The sequence below is a fragment of the Chelmon rostratus genome, chromosome 20, assembly GCF_017976325.1.
Source record: "Chelmon rostratus isolate fCheRos1 chromosome 20, fCheRos1.pri, whole genome shotgun sequence".
NCBI lineage: Eukaryota > Metazoa > Chordata > Actinopteri > Chaetodontiformes > Chaetodontidae > Chelmon > Chelmon rostratus.
The window spans coordinates 21,169,747-21,192,296 of NC_055677.1; the positions used below are offsets into that span (position 1 = coordinate 21,169,747).

A 22,550-nucleotide genomic window follows, 5' to 3' on the forward strand; every position below is an offset into this window, starting at 1 on the left:
GTAAAGGAATATGAATATTTCTGTGGGTGTGACAGTTCATCAAATGCTTTTTGTTGTTGTGGATTTCAAAGCTGTATTCAGTACTTGCTGTCACAGATGCAGTGCTAACAATGCTGGTGTTGCCTCAAAATAATCACATGACCAAAATGATGGTACTGCAGTGCTAATCCAGTGTTAATGTATGTGTACTCCAGAAGGAATTGTGTTGTGATATAATTATATTGATTATATTATATAGTTCAATAAAATTCTATTCTCCAGATTAAGGATTTGATTAAGGAAGAATCAATTTGCATTATTACAGACAGTTAGATGTGCAGACCACTTTCATGTCTGTACGGTAAATTTGAAGCCACGATCCATCGGCCCATTATCTTAGCGTAAAGACTGGACACAGGTGAGAACCCACCAGTCTTGTTCTGTCCAAAGCTCAAAAATACAATCACCAGCACCTGTTAAGATCACCAATAACACATTTTATTTTGTTTATTAAGCTGTGTCTAATTAATGTGGAGTATGTTGGAACTATGTTGGAAACACGACCACAGGAACCTCAAATCACAACTTGTCATTTTCATATTGGTCAGCTTTTCCATTAATAACTCTGAGCAAATTATAGTTAAAAACGAGCCAAATTAGTTTTGAAAAGTTTCACATTTAAGTTTTGTGTGAGGTAATTTATGACAGAGGTTCATTGGCTTGAACATTAATTTAATTATTTTGTCACGCCCCATATCAGGATACACAGCATGTCGATATAATGAGCTGTTATTTTTTGAGCCGTACACCCAGCCCTCCTGCAGCCCTGTAACCACTGCGTCTGTTTTCAGCACTATGGTAATGCTAAGCACAGTCTGTCCAATGCATCCTACTTAGTCCTGTTGTCACTATGTGGGGAACGGGAAAGATTCATTCCTGTCACAGCTCACGTTACCATTTGGCATGCTCGGCCTGTGAGTGGCATCTGAATAATGGAAAGCAACTGGTGTGTGTGTGTGTGTGTGTGTGTGTGTGTGTGTGTGTGTGTGTGTGCGTGCGTGCGTGTGTGTGCAGGTGTGGCTTTTTTCACTTCCATGCATTTTTGCTCTCACTTCTCAGTGTTTGTGCATGTGTTCATACTTAAATATAACTGAATACAACTCAGACTGTGTCAGAACAATCTGAAAGATCTTATTTACTATTTTTGGAGATAAGTGTTCACTGCCGTGGTGTTTTTGTGCTGCATTTCCCAGAAATCACTTGGCAGTCAAACAGTGTACATGGTACTTTGGTGTGTTTTTACTTGAAATTTCTCTTAATGAAGTTTGAATGTTCCTTTACTTTCCTGTGCCATGATGCTCATCAGTCCTGGTATGAACTACTTAACTACTCTACACAGTGGTTCAAAATGTGAACAAAACTAAACTGTTACATCAATTAGTGACAGTCTTCTGGCTTTTATTGACATGAAAATATAGTTTTATTTTCTTAACAGTTTTCATCCTTCTCTTTAACAAAGTAGATGGTACATTATTGCTGTTTCTAGCAGCCATATTTTCCACCTACATACAGTACACTTTGCATGTACGAGCTTACCTCCTGTGTCTGAGTGCTTGCAGGCGTATTTATGGGTGTATTTATACTTGTGTGCCTTGCCCTCGTTTCTCACTGAGAAATCGTATGGATTGCAAGCACACAAACACTCACACGCCGCATTCTTGACGTCGTTTGGCTTTGATACGAGAGCAGATTTCAGAGCCACTGGGGTGTCTGTGTCAGTCTGTTCACCCAATCCTAGAGAAATACACAACACCTGCACTGACCTAAATGATTCATAATCACACACACACACATGCACGCACGCACAGACACCACACACACACAAACATACACACACAGGATTTGCTTGAGCAGCCACTGTTTTGTATTGTTCCAAATCTTTCTCCCTGTATGTCAACGCAGTCTTTCTGTCTGAAATGTATCTTTGGTCACAGCTTACTGAGCTGTTAAATCTTTAATGTGACTGACAGCTGCAACATTAGATGATGCCAATGGGGCATCACATGTAAGGCTGTCAATTAAGCTGTTGACAGAAACGCTCGGGGATGTGTGAGTGTTTCTGTGTGTATATTTTTTACGCAGCACAGTTTTGTGGAGCCACGTCAACTGTTGTGTGTCTGTGTGTATTAATGTAATTGTACAGCATCATGTTTGAATATGTGATTACTGTTCGCCCACAAATCAACACAAGTGGAAAGCTGAATATCAATCAGCTGTATGCCCTGAGATCAGCTGGTGTTAGATGTCATAATCCTCACACCATCTTTTTGTCATTTTCCAACATCTTAAGTAATCAAAATGCTTTGGAAAACCCCAAAAGATTTTCCACTAGAAAAGGCACTGTTCTGATCAGTATGTGTGATCTGACTGTGACATTTTTGGGTGACATTTTTGTGACATTTTGTCCTAATGGGGCCACTGACATGGTCAACATGGTGTGCATGGAGTCTTTTTTTCAGTGTGTGTCTGTGTTCTGTATGTGTGTAGGCGTTAGCCGCTTAATATGCAGCAGTGCCCTGTTGAGCCTTGCGTTGCATCAGGGCCGTGAGGTGCAGATGGTGGTTTCGGTATCATCATGTTTAAAAAGTTCACAGTATGATTTCAAGTAGATCAGTTAAATTATGTGTGTATGTGTGTGGGTTTGTGGTTACTGGTGTGGGCAGCAAGGCAGTGGTTGCCTTGACGACCCTGGCACACTCGCCAGTGGTTCGGCGTGTAACCGATGAATAATTCAGGGTGGTCAGAGGCGGCAGGCTTTCCCAGCGGGCCGGGATCGTGTTCCCACGAGTCACCTGTGGCGAGAGCTCGGGTCACTCCCAGCTGCTCTGTCCCAGCTCTGTTTCTGGAAAGATAAATCCACTTTTTACCCCCTCCACCTGCCGCCACCCACACGTTCTGTCCTACAGTCAGGAAGAACCGTGTCGGATTGCTTGGCATACAGATCTCTGCCACGCTGAGTGCTTAGAAATGTAGCAAGTGGCATTTTCATTTTCAAAAATAGCAAAGTAAAAATGTTGGAGAAGTGACATTTGTGGCACGAATTAGTTTTAATTTTGTCACTCTTGGTCTGTTTTTTTAATGAGCGTAACCCTGAAAATTAGATCTCATAAAGAAATATGTGATTTTTCTTATTAATCTCCATAAATACCAGGACTGGAATGAATCCAAAATGTTTTTTTCTTAACTCGGTAATAAGTGGTGGTATAAAACTTCAAGGTCTTCTCCCGCTGGTTTTCTCTGCTAGCAGGGAGCTTATTGTATTCACTCAGTATCGCTGGCTGTAAATCAGTCACTGATCAGATGAGTGGAATGAAAACCAGGAGGGCTCTAAGGTGAGCACTGACAGGAAGTTGCTCATAGCCGAGGAACTTGTTGGCATTTTGCAGCCTACAGGCAGATTTAAGGCAGCGTTTCTGTCCTGCCAACACATCACCTGTCACACAGCTGTGTCACTTGACATTTGTGAGATTGCACCGAGTGGCATATGGCTCGCAATTGGGAGCGCCGTATCTGCTGAATTAATGTGAAACATTATCCTGGAGTTGAAGTTACCATTCCCAAAATAGCCGACGCTTACTGTTAGTTTGACTATACCAGATACAAGAAAGAAAATGTGTGAAGATGCTCATACTATGATTTTAAAACAAATACATAATATGTTACCTATTTGTTTGGTAGATTTGGAGACAAAAGAGGCTAAACAGCTAAAGTAGAAGCCAGATGCACTATGGCGTTACTAATGTTGCTGTTGCATACAGTGTGTGTGTGTGTGTGTGTGTGTGTGTGTGTGTGTGTGTGTGTGTGTGTGTGTGTGTAAGTATATATGAACTCTTACAAACATTCAGAAATACTATGTGTACTCAGGGTGAGTAATACTGTTAAATATACGAGGTGCAGTTTATCTCATCTGTCCCATTCTGCCTTTAAACCTTCTCTGAGTAGCAAATGCTTGTAAACACGCTTTACTCTCATTGACGTCTGTGACAAACCTGCTCTGATCAAAAGCACAAATGAAGAGGTGTTAAAGAACGGCCTGAACCTAATTACCTCCAGTTTTGCAGTGTGTGTCACAGGACCCAGGGTGAGTGACAGAAAATGTTGCAAAAACTTAAGAAATAACGTGTGATTCCAGGCACTGTCACAGAAAATGATGCATGAACTTAAGATTTGACTGAATCAAAGGAATTATAGGCCTCTCGGTTTCTCAAAGTTTCTTTTGAGACCCAATTTATGGCAAAATTTTCCAAAAAAGGACTTAATGTCTGTGACACTAACATATTAAAGCCGTGGCCATTTCTTTAAACCTAAATCACTTGATCTCGCCCCAGTTTTCATACTTCTCATGAAATATTCAGCCTTTTTAAAGTTGCAGTAATGTCAAAAGTAGACCCTCACTGTCAGACTAAAGCTAAACATTCATGTTCACAACTTGCCATGGACCGTGTGTCAGGCCCGCACACAATTAGGACTCAGATGCAGAGACTTTAAATGATCACAGCTTTTATTAGCACGTAATTCCAAACCTCTTCGATGAGCAAAGGAACAAGGAGCTATGAAATTATATATATATATATATATATATATGTATGTGTATAAATTAAAACTAACACAAAATATACTGCTACAAACTGAAATCGCTCCCGAGGGAGGAAGAACACAACAGACTAACATAAAACAAAACCTGACTAGAAGATCTATCGAAATAAAAGTCGCTCTTAAAAAACAGAGGAATACTTACGCTAAGTATGAAAAGTCTAACAAACAAAAAACTCTGTTAATGAGGACTACAAAACGTGTTAGCTAATAAAAACGGAAAAAGTCAAAATCTGAACTACTAAACTTTACAAACAAAAACACTCACGAAGAGGACAAAGGAACACGTGGACGAGATGCTGTGACTATGGGAACGGGACAAAGACGGGCACGGGTGAATCGGCTGTCAGACTAAGACACACTGGCACAAGACAAGGGAGACACAGACTATTTAACACATGGAGGGTAATCAGGAACAGGTGGAAACAATGGGTAATCAGGACGGACACACCGATGACACAGGAGGATGGGCAAGTGCTCTGAAATGAGAGGAGAGTTAGGCTTTCAAAATAAAACAGGAAATAACTAGACAAAAACCCCAAGACGAGACAAACCTCACCACGGTGTGACACCGTCAATGCACATGTGCATGTGCTGTCTCTGCAACCTGAGGAGACTGAGCCCCTATCAGCTGATCAGTCACAAACGTCACTATCAGAAGCCACAGCACGCCGTTGGCTCGTTTCAATGCCGACACGGCTTCCTGAGGCACGTCTCATCCATAATGGAGTGATTCCATCGCCTTGCAGGTTGGCCTTTTGATGGCACCCATCGGCTAATTGGCCTGCCTTCTGTTCGTCAGGTAGCGGGCCAAGCCGGCTGGTTGAGAGGCGGTCTGAGGACATGAACGCTCCGGGTTCACCTCAGTTCAGTGCTTGTGTGAAGCATCTGGATGAGGACAAGCGCTCTGAGTCACTCCAGTACCGTAGCGCTGCTCTCCTGAAGTGTGACGTCTGTAGTAGAGTCTGAGTTTACCTGAGATGACTTTGCTGCGTCTGTTCCTGGGTTAGTCTCTCTCCTGACAGGTCTCATACAGCTATGGTTGGATAAATGTATAAATGTATAAGCGCACGTGTCTTTTTTAGGGAAGATGTGTGGGCCAAGATTTTGAACACCAGACTGTTATTTTCGTAGTGTAACAAAGGTGAAAATGAAATGTGCTCTGTGTGAAGAAGTGTGTGGAGGAGAGAGAGGTGAGGCCGGGCTCTTCCTGCATCAGCAGCATGAGAGAAATCTACTTCAAAGTGGAGTGAAATCAAGTGTGGAGAACCCAAAATAGGCACTGATGCATTTCAGACATTTTAGCCTTCATCAGGGCATGGTGGTGGACTCCTTATCTTTGCACTTCAAGAGGGCCTCGATTTCTGGAGCAGTTTAACCTCATTATGGCACTCCGTTCTTTCCGGAACACTCGCTTTTTTCTAACAGTGCAATTATTAGATTACACACGAGAGACTTATTTTTGTTTCGTGATGTGTTCGCAGTTGGCTGCTTTGATTCAGCTGCATCATGATGTGGCTTAGAGTTGAGTGAATGGATCAAACCTACACACCTAAATTATTACTGATTTGTGAAATCATTTTTATCCAACAGCGACACGTGTTTCCCCCCAACATGTTTATGACTGTGAGACGTGTCATCTGTAGCCTGTTTCCAGTGGCTATTTCTTATTTTCTGTTCAGTTTCATTCCTAAAGGCATGGATTAACATTTTGGTAAATGTGCGTGTCATTTTCTGCATTGGGTTAGCTTAGCTTAGCTTAGGTCTGCTTTTACTGTAGGCTGTGTGCTTAGCTAAAATTAGCTAAATGATGGCTGTAGCTACATATTTAACAGCCATGCAAGAGTGTGGCATCAATCTTCTCACCTAGCTCTTGCAAGAGTGTGAGTAATTTTCCAAATGTACAATTAATCCTTTAATGCTCCTATCCAACTATTTCTTTCTTAGCTCAGCTTTCATGGCTTAAATACAGAGAAAGAGATTCCCAGTCAGCTAATGTGTGGTGTTTTTTTTTTTTTTTGTTTTGGCTGAAGACAGTATGTCAACTTTAAATGGACAAGAACGTAAATGCACCAATGTATCATTTTCTGCTTTGATCCAGAGAACCGAGCTACTGATGTGAACATTCATCTTAATATCCTCTCATTAACAATTCATGAGGCTTTTCTCCTCGTTATGATCTGCTCAAAATGATGACTGTGCCCAGATGACGTTGTAGTTCCTCTCATATTTTACCTTTAGCTCTATTTGCAGTACTATTACTGTGAACTCTGGTAGACCAGTGAGCCACTTGCAATGCAGCACTAGATGAAGTATGGTTACCATTCTGAGTCGTTATTATTACAACAAGGAGTCCAAATTGCAGCTCTATTGAAAGGCACCGTCTATGCTTACAAGCTGCCTCGTTATCCTTTTGCAGAGAGAGGACTGGGAGGAATTTCTGTCTTATTGAATAAGGAGGCTGTCGAGCTGGAGCCTCCTGCTCTCAGAACTCCCTACATTGGCTGAACAGCGGGAGCCATAGATCACAGAGAAAAAGAGTGAATCAATGAGAATGAGAAGAGGCCAGCAGAGAGGGAGGATAAAGAAAGACACAAGGACAGACAGCAGTGTGAAAGGTAGAAAAAGCAACAGAGCTCAGTGCTGATTCAGCAAAACACAGTTTTAGGATCGACTCTTCTCTCTTGTATGAACAGAAGATGGGTCATCTATCGTGGAAGTAGTGAAACAGTGGGAGATGCCTGCAGTCCGTTGTGTGCTGTATTGTAGGCAGTGGAAAATATCTGCTGTAAGAAGCTCAACATCACAGACCCTTCACTCTCTTATGATCACCTTTTTTGCTTCTTCCCAAAAGAAGTTATTGTCATACTATACTAACATTGCTGCAGTCTTAATATATTTGAACTTGCAGCTTGAGGGTGTGGATTTTGACTCTGGAAGTGCAACTGTGGCAGCTTCTCGTGTTGAAAGGTTTCTGTGTGACTGATGCACTGAGGTAAAACACAAGCTTGTAAGAGAATGTGAGGAGTAGCAAAGCTGCTGCTGTGGGCTTACGTCTTGAAGTGATCTGAGATCAGTGTCGCAGAGATATTGAATGTTTGACTGAACAAGAATGGTTGTTCTAGGTTAGATGCACAGAAGCGTCAAAGAGGAGAGGTTTAACAAAAATGTGCCTATTGGTTGCATTGTGGGATATGTAGGATGTGGTGTTTTTGTACCTTGACCCACTCTCAGGACTAAAAGTCAGGTCAAAAAGTCTCCCAACTTTAGTGAAGCGCAATTCTAAATGTTAGAATTCTCCTTTAAGCATATAATCATATTCAATCAAAAAGTACTAATGACGTTTATCATTCAGGATCAGCAGCCACATTTTGTTTAATCTGCAAAATGTTGCCAAAGAGAGACCAAGACAGTGCCCAGAATGAGTCAGCTGACTCTGGCTGCTGTGATTGTACAAAGTTTAAATGAAAGTAATGGCTGCTCTGACAGCTACACCTTCCCTGTCATCTCTTTGTCTGTCCATCTCATTTTCGTATGGGACACTGAGCAACCCCTCACCTGCTGCATGCAGACACACACACACACATACACACACACACACACACACACACCATTCAATATCCTGTCAGTGTCTGACTGACGGACATTTCTGAGCTTTCTCTTTCTCTGTTGCCTCTTTTAATACATTTCTATATCTGATAATGGCACTGTGGTCTGGAAGCAAACACGTCACACCGCCCCACTTAAAGGGCCAGTTCAGGTTTTTTGAAGTTGGCTTGTATGAATTACTTATCTACAGTCAGTGTATTACCTGCAGTAGATGGCTGTCGGCACGCCCCATGTCTGTAGAAGCAGCACAGGTGTAGGAAGCTATGCAGTGTACTGCTGTGGACGGGGGCGGCAGCAAGGCATATTTTACCCCCCCTGAAAAAGGCCCACCTCAAATTATTGTCAGTTTAGTCATAAGAAGTTTGTCTGCTATATTTAGAATATTTTCACCGCTTTGCCTTGCTGTCAGAAAAGATGTTATTTTGTGATTTCAGTGAATCCAAAATGACCCTTTCAAACATCAAAGTCACACAAATGAAGTACCTGATCGAGGCAGCAGTAGACCAGAAACTCCCAGGTTTTGCAAGTAAAAAGACATCAAGGTAAAGCCCTGGGAATATTCTCAATATAATGGTCACTTAAACTTATATTTGATTTTTTTTTTTTTTTCAGCATTTCATGCACACTTATTTCTAGAAGGAAACAGCTAAAAATCTGTACATACATTTATGAATATACAGCAATGGTGCAACTATGAATGCAAATTCATTTTAAATCAGGACAAAGTTTCTGTATGCTTTTGTCTGTGCTGAAGCTTCTCTGCCGGCACAATCAGGTCATACAGTATTCTAAGGCTGCAGGGGAAAGACAGCCCCACAGCGTTTAGATTTTAGTTTGACTAAATATGCAGTGCCACGTCTGAACTGTGTACTTTTTCATCGATATGTTTTTTGTTTTTTTCCTCTTTCGCCTTAAAAGCAGCACGGTTTTCACTGGGTCAGTGGTTATAGGACAGAGCCAAACGTGGTTACACTGAAAAAGCTCCGATGTCAGAGAGGAGATGCGAGGGAGGGACAGAGATGATTACAGGACAAGACGGAGGAAAGTAGACATTAGGAGGAAAAGGAAGGGCAGTAGAGAGAGACATGGCAGAGAGGAGATGTGGGAAAAGCAAACATGAAGCATAGCAGAGAGAAGATCTTACAGCCTGTGTGATGCTTGTGATACCCGCTGGTTAATGGGATTTGAATGACTCAAGCTTCATAATGGGGCCATGAAGATGATCGTTAAGCATGCCTGTAATAGAGTGTGAATATGTAATGTAAAGGTTGTGCGAGGTATAATCAAATTAACAATCATAAAGCTGAAGATTTGGAACTTGATTTGGGAAGTTAAGAATAAGAATAACTGCTGTCTATTTGAAATGTGTGGTCCTCCCCTCTCCGAGATTCAGCACACGATTAAAACGTGGCCTTTCAGCTTTGCATGCTGGTATTTATGACACTTTTTAACAGGGGAAAGATATGAAACTGTGGGGGGAAAGTAGCTCAGACCAGACTTGGCAGAGTGCTACAGAGGCTCAATCAATCATTTGTGCTTTTCAAACCTAAATCATAGTTTCTGCTTTCTGAACCTTACTTTCAGCCTTATAAATCCTGAATTTAACTCATACATTATGGCTCTACCAAACCAGATTATCACACCATGCCAGATCACAACTGTGCCCGTGAGTGTGTTCTGGAGAGAGATTTGCTTGTTTGTGTTTGAATATGTGTGTGCAGCATGTGTGGCGATACTGAAGCATTATGTAGTGATTTTTGTCATGTTTTTTCATGGCTGAGCCCTCTGTCAGTGCCATCAGGCATCACTGTGTGTGTGTCGGCGTCCTTGTGTGTACAGCTTCTTTGCGATTGTCTCATGAATGTGTGTCCGTCTTTGCCAAAAGCTTGTGCATACTGTGTGTGTGTTTGCGTGTGTGTCAGATTTCAGATCTGTAGTTTCAGTACTTGAGCAGACGAATGGAAATCTCACCCATGCACACATCTGACACACATCATAACGTTATCACCCACTCATTGCTCATTGAGTGCGAGAGGAGGAGGTGGGGGGGGGGGGGGGGGAATAGAAAAAGAGAGGCAGTGGGGAAATCCATGAAATAGACCAGAGCACCCAGCAGAGAAAGATGGAAAATGAAAGAAAATGAGGGAGTGAACAGGTGGAGGAAAAAAATGACATATGACAAAGAGGCCGGAGTGTGCAGAAAGGTGCGAAGAAATGTGAATCATGACACGTGCATAACATTTTGACATCTGCCACAGTGATGAGAGTTGTGCATGATAAGCCGATGCGGCAGAGTGTGAATCTGTGCATGTGCCTACCTGTAGTCCTCAGGGGACAGGTAGGAGGCAGGCAGAGCAGCAGGGATTTGTCAGTGTGCCAGTCACAGCACAGATAAGCTAGAAAGAGGAAGTCTGGCTTAGATACTGTAGGTTCCTCTCTCTTTATCCCTTTTGATGGAAGCCTGAAAGATTTATGTATGAGTGCATTTGGTGTTCTTTCTGTTATATCTGCTGTGATACAAGATTCAGTTTGGTGTAGAATTTGATTATCATGTAATTTGGTACCACAGGGAATTAGGGTCCACTACTACTTAGTTGGAATGAATTAATTGAAAGTTGAACACCGTCTCCCTAACTGCCGTCATGTACCTGCCATTAGTACCATTATTTAGTCCTTTCCAGGAACCTTTTTAATGACATTGCAGTTACGTACCACTTGATTTCTTGGATATTATAGGAAGCTATTGGGACCAATCCTAATTTTTCTCTTTTCCAGATTACAATTATTTTTCATCTCTCTTGTTCAGATGAGAGTTTGATGAGAAGTTTGACACCACACACCATATCTGTGCAACAAAAATGAAGCTGGAGCCAGCAGCCGGTTGGCTTAGCTTAGCACAAAGACTGAAAACAGGAGGAAACGGTGAACCTGGCTCTGACAAGCGGGACCGAATCTGCTTACCAGCACCTGTTAAATCCAGAGAAAAACAGAGGTTTTTGTGGTTTCATGGTTATGTCCTGGACAGGAAATAGTCTAGCACATCATTCTTTGTTCTTACAGTTTGGTTTTTGTCCACATTAAACAAAGAAGATAACTGGATCTGAATTTGTGAGCTTTAAAGGTGCTGTTGGGCAGATATTATTTTTGAACAGCGCCACCATTTTATCCCCTGCTCCCAGTCTTTATGCTAAGCTAAGCTAACCATTTCCTCATTCCTTCCCTCTAGTATATGTAGACACTGCCAGAAATGAAATGTTATTTACTACTGACAGTCCCCAAGAATAACGTGACTGTTCGTCTACCGCAACCAAAAATCACAAGGATTGCCATCTTTTCCTGTTGTAACAGGCATCTTTTCTGTCCCTGTTTTTTAAATATGTGCAAACAGCCATCCAGAGAGTTTCTGAAGAGCTCATTGTTGCTGCTGACACGAGACTCGCTCACAGTGACAAAAGCTGTAGACACACAGTTGTTCCATTGTTGAATAATGGCTTGCCTTTTATTGCTTTCTCCTCACTGGCTCTCGCACCATGCTTCCCTCTTTGTGTAGTGAATTTAATTCTCAGTGCGTATGCTGTCCTGAGCAGCAAGCCTCCATAATGACTGAAGCAGCTCGACAACACTGTGTATGAGAATAGCGCTCACGTTTCACAGCGCAGCGCTGCTGAATGAAGAGTAGAAAAGGTTTGAGGCAAATACGCAGCCTGGCAGTTCAGACTTCACTGGGTCTTTATGAGTCCAGGCCAGTGTTTTTGTGTTGTGTTGGTTCCCTACACTTCAAACAATACAATTAATTTTTTATTGGTTTAATTTTCTTTTTATTGGTTGGGTGGCTTTGTGTTGCTAAATGCAGCAGTTGAAGAAATGTGTTTACTATTTTTATGATGAAGACAGAGAGAATACAGAGAGACCGGGACCATCCAAATCCCTAAATCCTCTTCTGTGGGAAAGCCCAGCCGATCCCCCCTCTTCTCTCTGGTCCGAAGATCTGAGCTGTGATTCCCTCTGGCAGCGTTTTATAGGGACACTGAAAGCTCTATTCCGCCAAAGCTTTTCCCTGACAAGCCAAATGACATGATAACAGATGACATTGTGCACTTTAAACTTGCATAGAGAGATCTCTCTTTCTACTTGTGCTCCTTTCCTGACCAAAACGTCTTGAAAAACGTGCCTGCTCTGTTACTTAAGATCTGTTATTTTCTGATCTTTTTATTATGCAGTACCTTGATGACATTTAACAGTGTTCACGTTCACGAGTTCACGTCAAGCAGGAAAATATTTTCGATTTCACTGAGTATATTGTCTGCTTAAAGGGCTTTTACTGCTCAAATACGATAAGTTTACAGCTGGCAACATGGGAACACTTACTACTGTTAGCCCTGTGCTGCTCTGCTGAACCAGGTGTGGACTCCAGGGCAGGTATTAAAAGTATAGTTCAACATTTTAGAAATATGCTAATTTGCTGTCTTGCTGGGAGTTAGCTAAGAAGATTGATACCACTCTCATGTCCGAGTGCTAAATATTTATGTAGCTCCTGTGTAGATTCTGTTAGCTTTGGAAAGACCTGTTTTATACTAAGCTAAGCTAATTATCTGCTTCTCTCTCTCTCTGCATGTGTTTGTCCACAGGCATGGCTCCAGAGGTATGGTTACCTCCCTTCTGCAGACCCCAGAATGTCAGTGCTGCGTTCTGCTCGAGTCATGCAGTCCGCTATTGCTGCCATGCAGCGCCGCTACGGCCTCAATGTCACAGGGACCCTGGACAGCAACACTATAGAGTGAGCCGCACTCCTTTAAAAATACCTCTAAAGATGCACAATATGGGACTTTGAGTGCTGAGCTGTGTTTATGATGTGTTTCCTCTTTATAAAAATTTGAACAGAAGCGAAGTCATGGCCAGTTCCACATGTGGCCTATTTTAGGAGTTGAATGTTATGACAAAGCAGCAGCAATGTTTAATTTAGTAGTGTAAATGTTCATTTCTTGTTTATTCAAGTTCATAGGTTTTCAGTGAAATACCAAGAACAGCCAAAAGATGCTGGATTGATGCATAGATGATATTTTAAGTGGAGTGAACTACATGTAGTGAAGTGATTAGGAATGGTTAAAAAATGTTGCTACGGTTGTTACAGCCACCAGTGTGTAGGATTTAGGGGGTTTTATTTGCAGAAACGTCATATTTCATTCCTAATTATGTTTTCATTAGTGTATAAACACCTGAAAAGGGAGAGGGCCTGTTGTGTTTTTCACATGTTTACCAGCCACCATCAGGGAGGGAGAGGCGAGGAGTATTCAGCAGGTCACAATCTGCTTCCTCACCGCCGGATGTCACTGAGTCCTACACACTGGACCTTTAAGACTCTCAAATTGGTCTAGACATCCTCAAAATGGGGGACAAATGCCCGACGAGTCTCTCATCCATCCCTTGTTTTGCATTCTGGAGGCGAACAGAGTCATTTTGCCAGACACAAAGTTACCCTGACCCAGATTAAGTGGGGCATTTTAAGTCGATCAAAGGAGCCCTTTACAGAGAGAACACCTCCGTTGTCAGATGAAAGGCTGCAAAATGTCAAAGTAATAATACTCAGTAGAAGAGAGCGTAGAACAGGCTCAGCGTTTGGCTGCTCCACGTACGATCAGTCCGAAGTGAATGCAGCAGCCATGAGCAGGGGTGGGTTTAGAGGACTGACTCACTCATTTGTAACTACAATGACAAGAAGAGTCTCTCTGATTGCCTGGCCTACATACACATGGATGTAGTGGAGGGTAAACCCACCCAAGGCTTGTGAGAGGTATATTTAAACTAATCTATTGCAAGTGATTTTAGTTATGTGAGGATATCAGAAATAAAACACAACTGACAATATGCAATACTCGTATTTACAGCTGTATGTTCTACTGTAGCTCAGATTTTACAGTTATAACCCCAAGGCTCTAACCGGATATCATTTTACCTGCAAATCTAAACTAAAATCAGTGTTCACTGACATTTGTCCCCACCAACACTGAAATACCATCCGCGCTACAAATAGCAATGAGCTCAAATTGGCCACTGGACTGGAACATGGCAATGTGGTGGCCAGCAGTGTGAATGCAGACTAACATCTGTCCAACCACTGGGCTGAAACAGACTGAAATGTGATAAGCTGACAGTTTGCCTGTTTTTTTTTTCTCTCTCCTCCTCTGCTTCTCTTTGTCGATGTAGCGATACCACGATAAGGTGAGGCGTCCTTTGTGTGTAATACATGAATGAATATGCACTGTTGTACAGTGGGAATTATGAGGATTTGCATGTGCTGTGTTTAGATTTTTAAATAACAGTGATGACGTGTGGTGCATTCATACATTATCACGCGTGTTTTGTATGTCTCATTGGTCTTCTGCCAACACTTACCTATTGGAATTGCTTTTACATACAAAAGCACAGAGGCCTCATCAGTAAAATCTGCCTCTGTTCCAAAGTGTAAAGAGCTCAGAACAGGTTTCTTGTCACCATGTCATCACGGTACATCACTTTTAAATTATGCTCCTGATGACACCTACAGCTGAATGATCAGTATATCCTCAGTGTTGACTGGTTGCCTCCTTCATTTTTATTGTAGGTGGATGAAGAAGCCCAGATGTGGTGTCCCTGACCAGATAGGAGGTGCAACCAAATTCAGTGTCAGGAAACGGCGGTACGCCCTTACGGGACAAAAGTGGCAACACAAACATATCACATACAGGTGGGTGGCTTTTAGATATTCAAGATTATGTTGATCAAGTTTGTCAACCTTGACGTTCCTCCAGTTCCCATAACCACCCCGATATGCACAGACATCCAGTCAACTAGATTCATCCAGTATGGGCCAACAGCCACTACGAAATAACTATGATCTGAGCACATGCAGATACACACAGGCATGTTCACACAAACAGACCTTCAGGACTTAACCAGTGTCGTTGACCTTTTCATTGAGTTACACTTTCCTTTCAGAGAGACAGAAAAAGAACCTTTTCTTATCCTCCCTATCTGCCTCTTTTAAAACCTGTGTCTTCTACCCTTGATGTGGCAGCTTGTTGTAAAACATTTGACTGTACAGGTTACTTTCTGTGAGCCTTTGTGCGCCAGCATGTCCCCATTCACACTTATGGAACAAAGGAGCAACTAATGAACACAATCAACCGTGTTTGGACTTACATAATGGACAGAGTGGTACCAAACCAAAGTTGAACATTATTTTAAGACAAACCATTACGCACAAGCCAGACCATGTTCTTCAAACCACAGACTGTAGAAGAACCAGTCAACAGAACATGAAGCGCAAATGGGAAAAAAGTGTACATGTAAGAACCATGCATGCATCAGAGATCCCATCACCGATTTCATAATTCACAGGAACATTTTCTGACATGCAGCTACATGAGTAATAATGTATAGGACAACACGCTGCGGTTATATAATATTTCTGTTGATTTAGTCAGGTCGCTAGCCCAGATTCTGTAATGTTTTCTACATAATATACTGCTGCCTGCCTCCAGCTTCATGTTTCATGGGATAATCCTTAAGAGGTGGGCTTGTTTTTTATTTTTTGCTCAGCCCTTAGGATAAATGTCGGAGCAGTATTACATGCTGAATATAATCTACAGTCGTGGGTCAGTAACCTACAGCTGAAGTAGGGCTGTATATCACTGATGGCAGAGCTGTCCATAATCACGCATTGGGCTTCATTAGTGCTTGGTTCATCATTTGAAAAGAAGAAAACGAGCAGGTGTGATGAAGAGTGGAGGGGTAGATAGGTGGAGTTGAGGCGGGAGGGAAAGAGAGCAGTGGAGGGCGGGTGCTGGAGGAGAAGCAGCTGCAGAGTGAAAGGGATGAGCTGAGGAGGAGAGGAGGAAACCCCAGTAGAAAGCAGAGGGTGCTCTCTGACAGATTAGGGTTATGTAATAGGATAGGAGCATTTTGAGAGCGCATGTGCTCATGTGTGTGCATGTATGTATGTGTGTGTGTTGCACAGGGATGTGTGCCTAGCCTCCAGTCAGTAGTCAGATGTGCCTGCAGCTGCTCCTTTTTACTCCAGTTGGTGCAGTGGAGGTAGTTGGGGAACGTAACACGTTAGACATCATTGAGAGAGCCATAATCTCCTTAGAAGAGTCTGTGTGTCACATTTCCATATCAATTACTCAGTGCCATTTCAGATGTTAGAATCAAAATGTTATCAAAAATACAAGATTTCAACTGTTTTATACTTCAAAAGAATAATGAAGCTCACAGCAACAACTTTGATTTCACAGTTAATGCACAGTTGTATGCTACTCCCATTATTCTACCAGTGTAATGTGAACCTGAAGTTATTTTTTGACCTTGTCAGAGTGTTTACTGGCTATTGAAGTATACATTGAGATGCTGATGTCTTTTGTCTTCTGGTTCTTTCAAACAGATGCATGCATATTAAATCAAGGAAGAGGAACAATCGGCAGCATCTTTGTCTCAATTAATAATAATAAATACTGCGCTGTTTCACTTCTGTTCTTGAAGCTGAAGTAAGAGTGCGCCACACTTAGTAATATAATTGAATGTGTAATTGTTCTGATAGTGGCTCGGTTGGATTAGGTGCATCTGAAAAGTTCTGGATTTGAATCCAGTTTTCAGCCTTTGACTGAGGTCATTTCAGTCTCTCTCCATCTTCTCTATTCCTCAAACTATAAGCTGACCAGTCCAAAAATAAGCGTTAAAGAAGATCGATGACATTTGAAAAGTATAACAAATGCATGGGCGCCCTCTCTGTGTGGTAGCGCCCATGTAGCCACATACACTACTTGCTGTTGGGAGGCACTAATTAGCTTTGGCATCCCTACTGTTCTCCCTGCATGCAGGTACCATTATGGCACATGAGTTGCATCCGGCATCATTATCACCTCACCACATGACGTTTAATATTTAATCTGGCTTCAGAGCAGGTTGGGATCCTTCCATGTGTTTTGCAGCTTTTCCCTGCATGTGTTTCTCTCTGTATCAATCTTGCCCTCAAAATAGGACTCACATACAGGCAAATGGGTAATAGAATCAAATGGAAACATCGCTCTATTCCTCAAGAGGCCACAGCTGTTGGGAAGGCCTTTCATTGTAACTCCAGATAGAGCAGGAAAAGGACATGCACTCATGGAGAACCCTTGTTGTGCTGCAAATTGTTTTCTTCTTTTTAATCCAAGTGAAAGCATTTGTACTTTTTGTAGACCCTCTCTGGATCAGCTGGCTTTGATTTGAAAGCAGAATTTTTTCCTTGTGTTTATCACCCTTCATAAGCACTAAAAGACAAAAGAGACATTTTGTTTTGCCTCCAAAAGTGGCCTAAAACAAGGGGGCACTGCTTACACCACAGCCAACCACTGCACACCCGTTCAATTAATGCCCAAGATTGTTTCTGTAATTCAAGAGTACTTGCAAATCTTGACATGTGAGCATTTACTAGCACTTATTGTCTGGCAATTGAGGCCACGCAATTTTCAACCAGTTATTCATCACAATTTATGTCCCTTATGACAAATCTGATCACAATCAACAACAAGCCATCAAAGCAGGGTTGTTGTTGCTTTCAGCTCGTGGCCCTGTTGATTATGACGGGGTCCCAGCTGATCAACTCTGCATCTGAAAAATGGAAAAATGACACAGCACAGTCTGAAAACATTTTGAGCGCGAGCTAGAGATGCAATTCATATGTTCATGTCAGAATATCTGCTCATCTGTCGATTTAGTGTAGCGGTACCAACTCTGAGAGATGGAAACAGCGAACATTTCAGTCGCGTAACTGATCAGCTGAAGAAGCTGTTTCTGCTGTCAAGAAAATTCCTGAAGACCCCTCCCTAGTTGTCTCTGGTTTTGTTTCTTCTGCTTTGAGGTCTATTGGTGATTGGCAAACTACAGAGACCAGTTAAATTCATTCCTCCAGGTCCTCTTTCATCTTTGCTCAACCTGCTACACTGAAAACTGCTCACTGCCACCAAAAGCTCCCTGCTCCTTTTCAACCAATACATTTCTGATGGTTTGTTTTTGTAAACTTGTCTTTTAAAATGGCATATATTCCACTTCTTCATAATACCTGCGAGTGTGTGTCTAGGGGCCTCTCAGCTCTGTCAAACCGAAAATCATTAGCTGAAAGTGAAAGTTTTCCCCAAACCTTAGAGCATAATTAAAGCAACACTTTGCTGAAGTGTTAGTCAGCTGTCAGCAAGTCACTCTTGAAGGAGCAGATAGAGAAACAGAAGCAGTTGGTGGTTTAGTCTAAGCAATTACAACATTTTAAATGAACATCGCAGGCTATTCAGTGGCACTCTATTTATATTTCATAACCATCCTTTATGCTTCCCTTTTCACTGAGTTTGAGTCAATAATTAATCTGAGCTTACATGAAATATTAATATGCAGTATATAAATGTGCCTTGCAGCAGTCTACACATCATGCAGACGAAGATGAGCAACAGTCAAAAACGAAGTACATTTAGAAAATATTATTCTTATTATGGAAGATGGCAGCCTGACAGCCAAACAGAGACGCTGTGGAGAGGTAACATGGAACGGGGAACAAAGGAGAGGAGCTGAGGAGAGTACACCAAGGAAACAGGATGGATGGGAGGAAAAAAAAGGGAATTCCTGAAACAACATGAAACACCTGAGCACGAAGACCTTAAAAACGAAATTGGCAGAGTGCTGCACACTGCAACATTAAACTTATCAACTGAACACAAGCCAACCAACTTTCCACCTAACTCCGATGCTGCACTGCGGGCATAAGAAGGCACCGAGTATTGTGTGTTTACGAGCGTCTAAGTTGGATGATGTAAACTATACCTATCCGTCTATCCCGAGAGAGGAGCCAAATTTTAATAGAGCGTGACACTGAGATATTTTTGGAGCAAATGAAGAGGAGAGAGGTTTTTCTGATTGCCCAAACCAGACTGGGGCTCTCAGCAGGCAGTGGGCTGTTGATAATCCTTAATTAGAAAATAAATTCCAGAGGCAGGAAATTGTCCCATCCTTTCCACACCTGCAGCAACTCGAAGCCGGCAGGGGAGGATTCAGCTGTTTTCTCTCACAAATCGCTCCATTTAGCTCTCTGTTGGCGAACACGATGAGCGTGAAATGGCAGCATGCAGGGAAAACAGTGATAGTGACAGATTTTTTTTTTTTTGGCATAGTGTGATCATGTAGATTGACATGCTGAAGTGTCCTCCCTTTGCAGCCCTTGTGTTGGTAACTGTTCAATTAAACTGACTGTATTGTTTTCTATTCCACCATATCTCATGATTCAGAGGAGCTGGAGGCTGTTTACGTTGCCTGATTAGATTCTAATCTTTCATTTTTCCTCTGTGTGGACATCCAGCAGAGTGAGCTAGTCGTAGGTGTGTTTGCTTTACCAAATGCGTGGAGAACCCGAGAGTCTTATCAGACCAATTTACAATAGATTTGCTCATCCTGACAGTTGAAGGAGCAATGCCAACTTGAGGCTCACTGCGGTATAATGATAAGAGAAAATGATCTGGCTGTGTGAAATGTTTAGAAAGGCTTCTAGTGTTTTCCCTGTCTAACTTTTCTGGCTGGTGTCTCTGCAGCATAAAGAACGTGACACCTAAAGTGGGTGCGGAGGAGACCCACGATGCCATTCGGCGAGCCTTTGACGTTTGGCAAAATGTGACGCCGCTGCGCTTTGAGGCTGTGCCCTACAGCGAGCTGGAGAGGACCAAGAAAGACGTGGACATCACCATTATCTTCGCTTCAGGTTTCCATGGCGATAGCTCGCCGTTTGACGGCGAGGGCGGCTTCCTGGCACACGCCTACTTTCCAGGGCCGGGAATAGGAGGCGACACACACTTTGACTCAGATGAGCCGTGGACTCTGGGAAACCCCAACCATGACGGTAAGCGTTCATTAGTACTCATGAGAAGGTTTATGATGGTTTTACACAGGCTGGTGAAGGAGATGTTTATGAAAAGAGGTCAGTCAGTCTCGCCAGGGCTCTCATTTCTAAAACAGTGGCTAGGATGGATACTAGAAGTGTATGTGCGCACGAATGTCGAAAATGGCGTAAGTAAAAAAAAATCGTATTTATAAAACTGTGCGTCCACAGACCTGCAGGCAGTGTTCCTTTTCTAAATCACAGTACCCCTGGAAATGTGCACACATGGCTCAACCTCATGTCCCGCCCTCTACACGGCCACATTCAAACATAAACGGTCACTGCAAAGCACCACATGAATGTTGATGCATATAAATGAGCCTGCTGATCAGTGATATGTTTACTGCAAGGACTGAGAGGCAGATGAAGAAAATACATTTTTCTGACACAGACATCAAGATGCTCGTGGGTGAGGTGGAGGTCAGAAAGCCACGGCAGCAGCCTCGCAAATAACAGAAAGTGGAGTGAGTAGCAACACCTTCCTGCTGCAGTTAATGCAGTCAGCGCGAGAGACGATAAAAAAAAGTGGTCAGATCTAAAGGCGGAGGCACGAAAGAATTGCATCCCACCGTCAGAGCATGTCTGCTACTGGTGGCGGCGAAAAGAGAGCTCGCACCGCTGGAACCACAGATAGCCTCAATACTCAGGGAAGTAAGGGTGTGTGGCAGCCACCGCTGTGTCTTCAGTGCACTCCGTGTTCCTGACAACCACTAACAACTAAAATCATACCTGTTGATATGCACAGTATCAGGAGATATTATTTCAAACTATTGATGCTCTGTGCTGCAATTCTTTCATGCTGTTGGATTTAATCGTGGATTTCTACACCGTTAGTCACCATACAGTCCGACCCCCTCCTCCGCACCCTGGGGTTGGAGAATATGATGGTGAGACAGCACTGATGAGATATTGAGCTGACATGATTTCTCATTTAAGTTGGCTTGTATCTTTTCAAACTGAAAGGTGCTCATGGAATAGTTACGGCCCACTGCAAGTGCACGTAAAGGTAACGCCGCTGGCTGATGGTTATGACAGCGTGGATCTATAATTAACGTTTGATATTAAGTCAAATTAAAGGTGTGAGAGGCAGCGAAAGAGTGAGTAGAGCACTGACAGCTTAAGTACACCACCAGGATGGTGAGGGTGCGTTGCATATATCATATGTTGTAGTGAGAGGAGTATGTTGTGAGTGTAGGTGCACACTCACATTGACGGTGTCAACTAGCCTACAGACTTCACTTCATTAATAAAATATTATTTGCCATTATAGCTCAAAGGTAATGCTATCACCTGTCACTCCCTGGATAGCTACAGGACATCATACAACACATTTTATTGCTGTTCCAGTAATCAGCCCCAAGGAAAACGAATAGCTGTGACACAGTATAATCCTTCTTCGTGTATTTTGTTTGTCAAGTCATTTTATTTCTGTAGTCCACACATAGTATCACATTTGCCTCAGATGGCTTTAACTCTCTTTAATGTTGTTCTGTGGCAAAATAGTCTTAACTCAATGATCCATTTATTAACTTTGATCAGGCATTTAACCACATCTCATGGTCAACAAATGGCGTGTGTGTGTGTCATGTTTGAAGATGGCAAAATTAAATTTTTTGCTCTAGTTGTCATTGGGAAGAGTGAAAACATAGCAGTGATACTTGGTAGATGTTTTTCACTAGTCGTGGTCTTTCTGCCGCCTTTAGGATTTGTATTCCAAACTGGAATTTTTCCAATTTCAGAGGAAGTCAGGGAATAATATTTAATTCAAATTCTTTGGTACATTTGAATATAGCCCATTCGATTTCACAGCTTGTGCCATGCATTTGTTGCCTTAAGTTTTCCAAATTTACAGTGCATCTGCTCTCACTAAACCACAGATCTGAGTCTGATGCATTGCAGTGTAATGCCTGCTGGTTTTGCTGGTCCATGTGCTGCAGATTGTCTGTCCGTACTGGTGCGATTAAAGTCCAATCTGTTGAGGCTTGCTCAGTCCTCACTTTCTCTAAACATCTTAGCCTGCTAGCTGTTGGTGATAATCACATCACCCCTCACTCCACAGCGACCCTGAGCTCGAGCTCGTGCCGTAGCTGAGTTCTTGTCCCCAGAGCTTTACAGCTTGTCAGGCCGTATGTAAGCCTTTAGCAGGGTCTGTTTGTCATGCTATAGTGTGGGTTGCATGATGAACAGCTGTGTTGCTGTTTAGCATTGTGATGTGGTCTAACAGATCTCGACTAGTGTGTGTGTGTGTGTGTGTGTGTGTGTGCGTGTGCGTGTGTGCATGTGCGTGCGTGGCAGCCAGCAGCCAGTCGACCTCTCAGCCCTGCACAGCCTTCAGTGTGGTAATGAAAGGGCCTTGTAAGAGAGTAGATAGAGAAAC

General features: G+C 42.5%; 1 protein-coding gene across 1 annotated transcript in view; it reads left to right on the forward strand.

Annotated features, from left to right (window-relative positions):
- The window catches only part of LOC121624306 (matrix metalloproteinase-16-like), a 79,748-nt gene that overhangs the window by 4,789 nt on the left and 52,409 nt on the right, over nucleotides 1–22,550 (forward strand). The window contains exons 2-4 of the mRNA XM_041961967.1: nucleotides 12,870–13,018; nucleotides 14,843–14,965; nucleotides 19,830–20,134. Coding sequence (XP_041817901.1) covers nucleotides 12,870–13,018; nucleotides 14,843–14,965; nucleotides 19,830–20,134 — 577 coding nt within the window. The remainder of the gene's footprint in view (nucleotides 1–12,869; nucleotides 13,019–14,842; nucleotides 14,966–19,829; nucleotides 20,135–22,550) is intronic.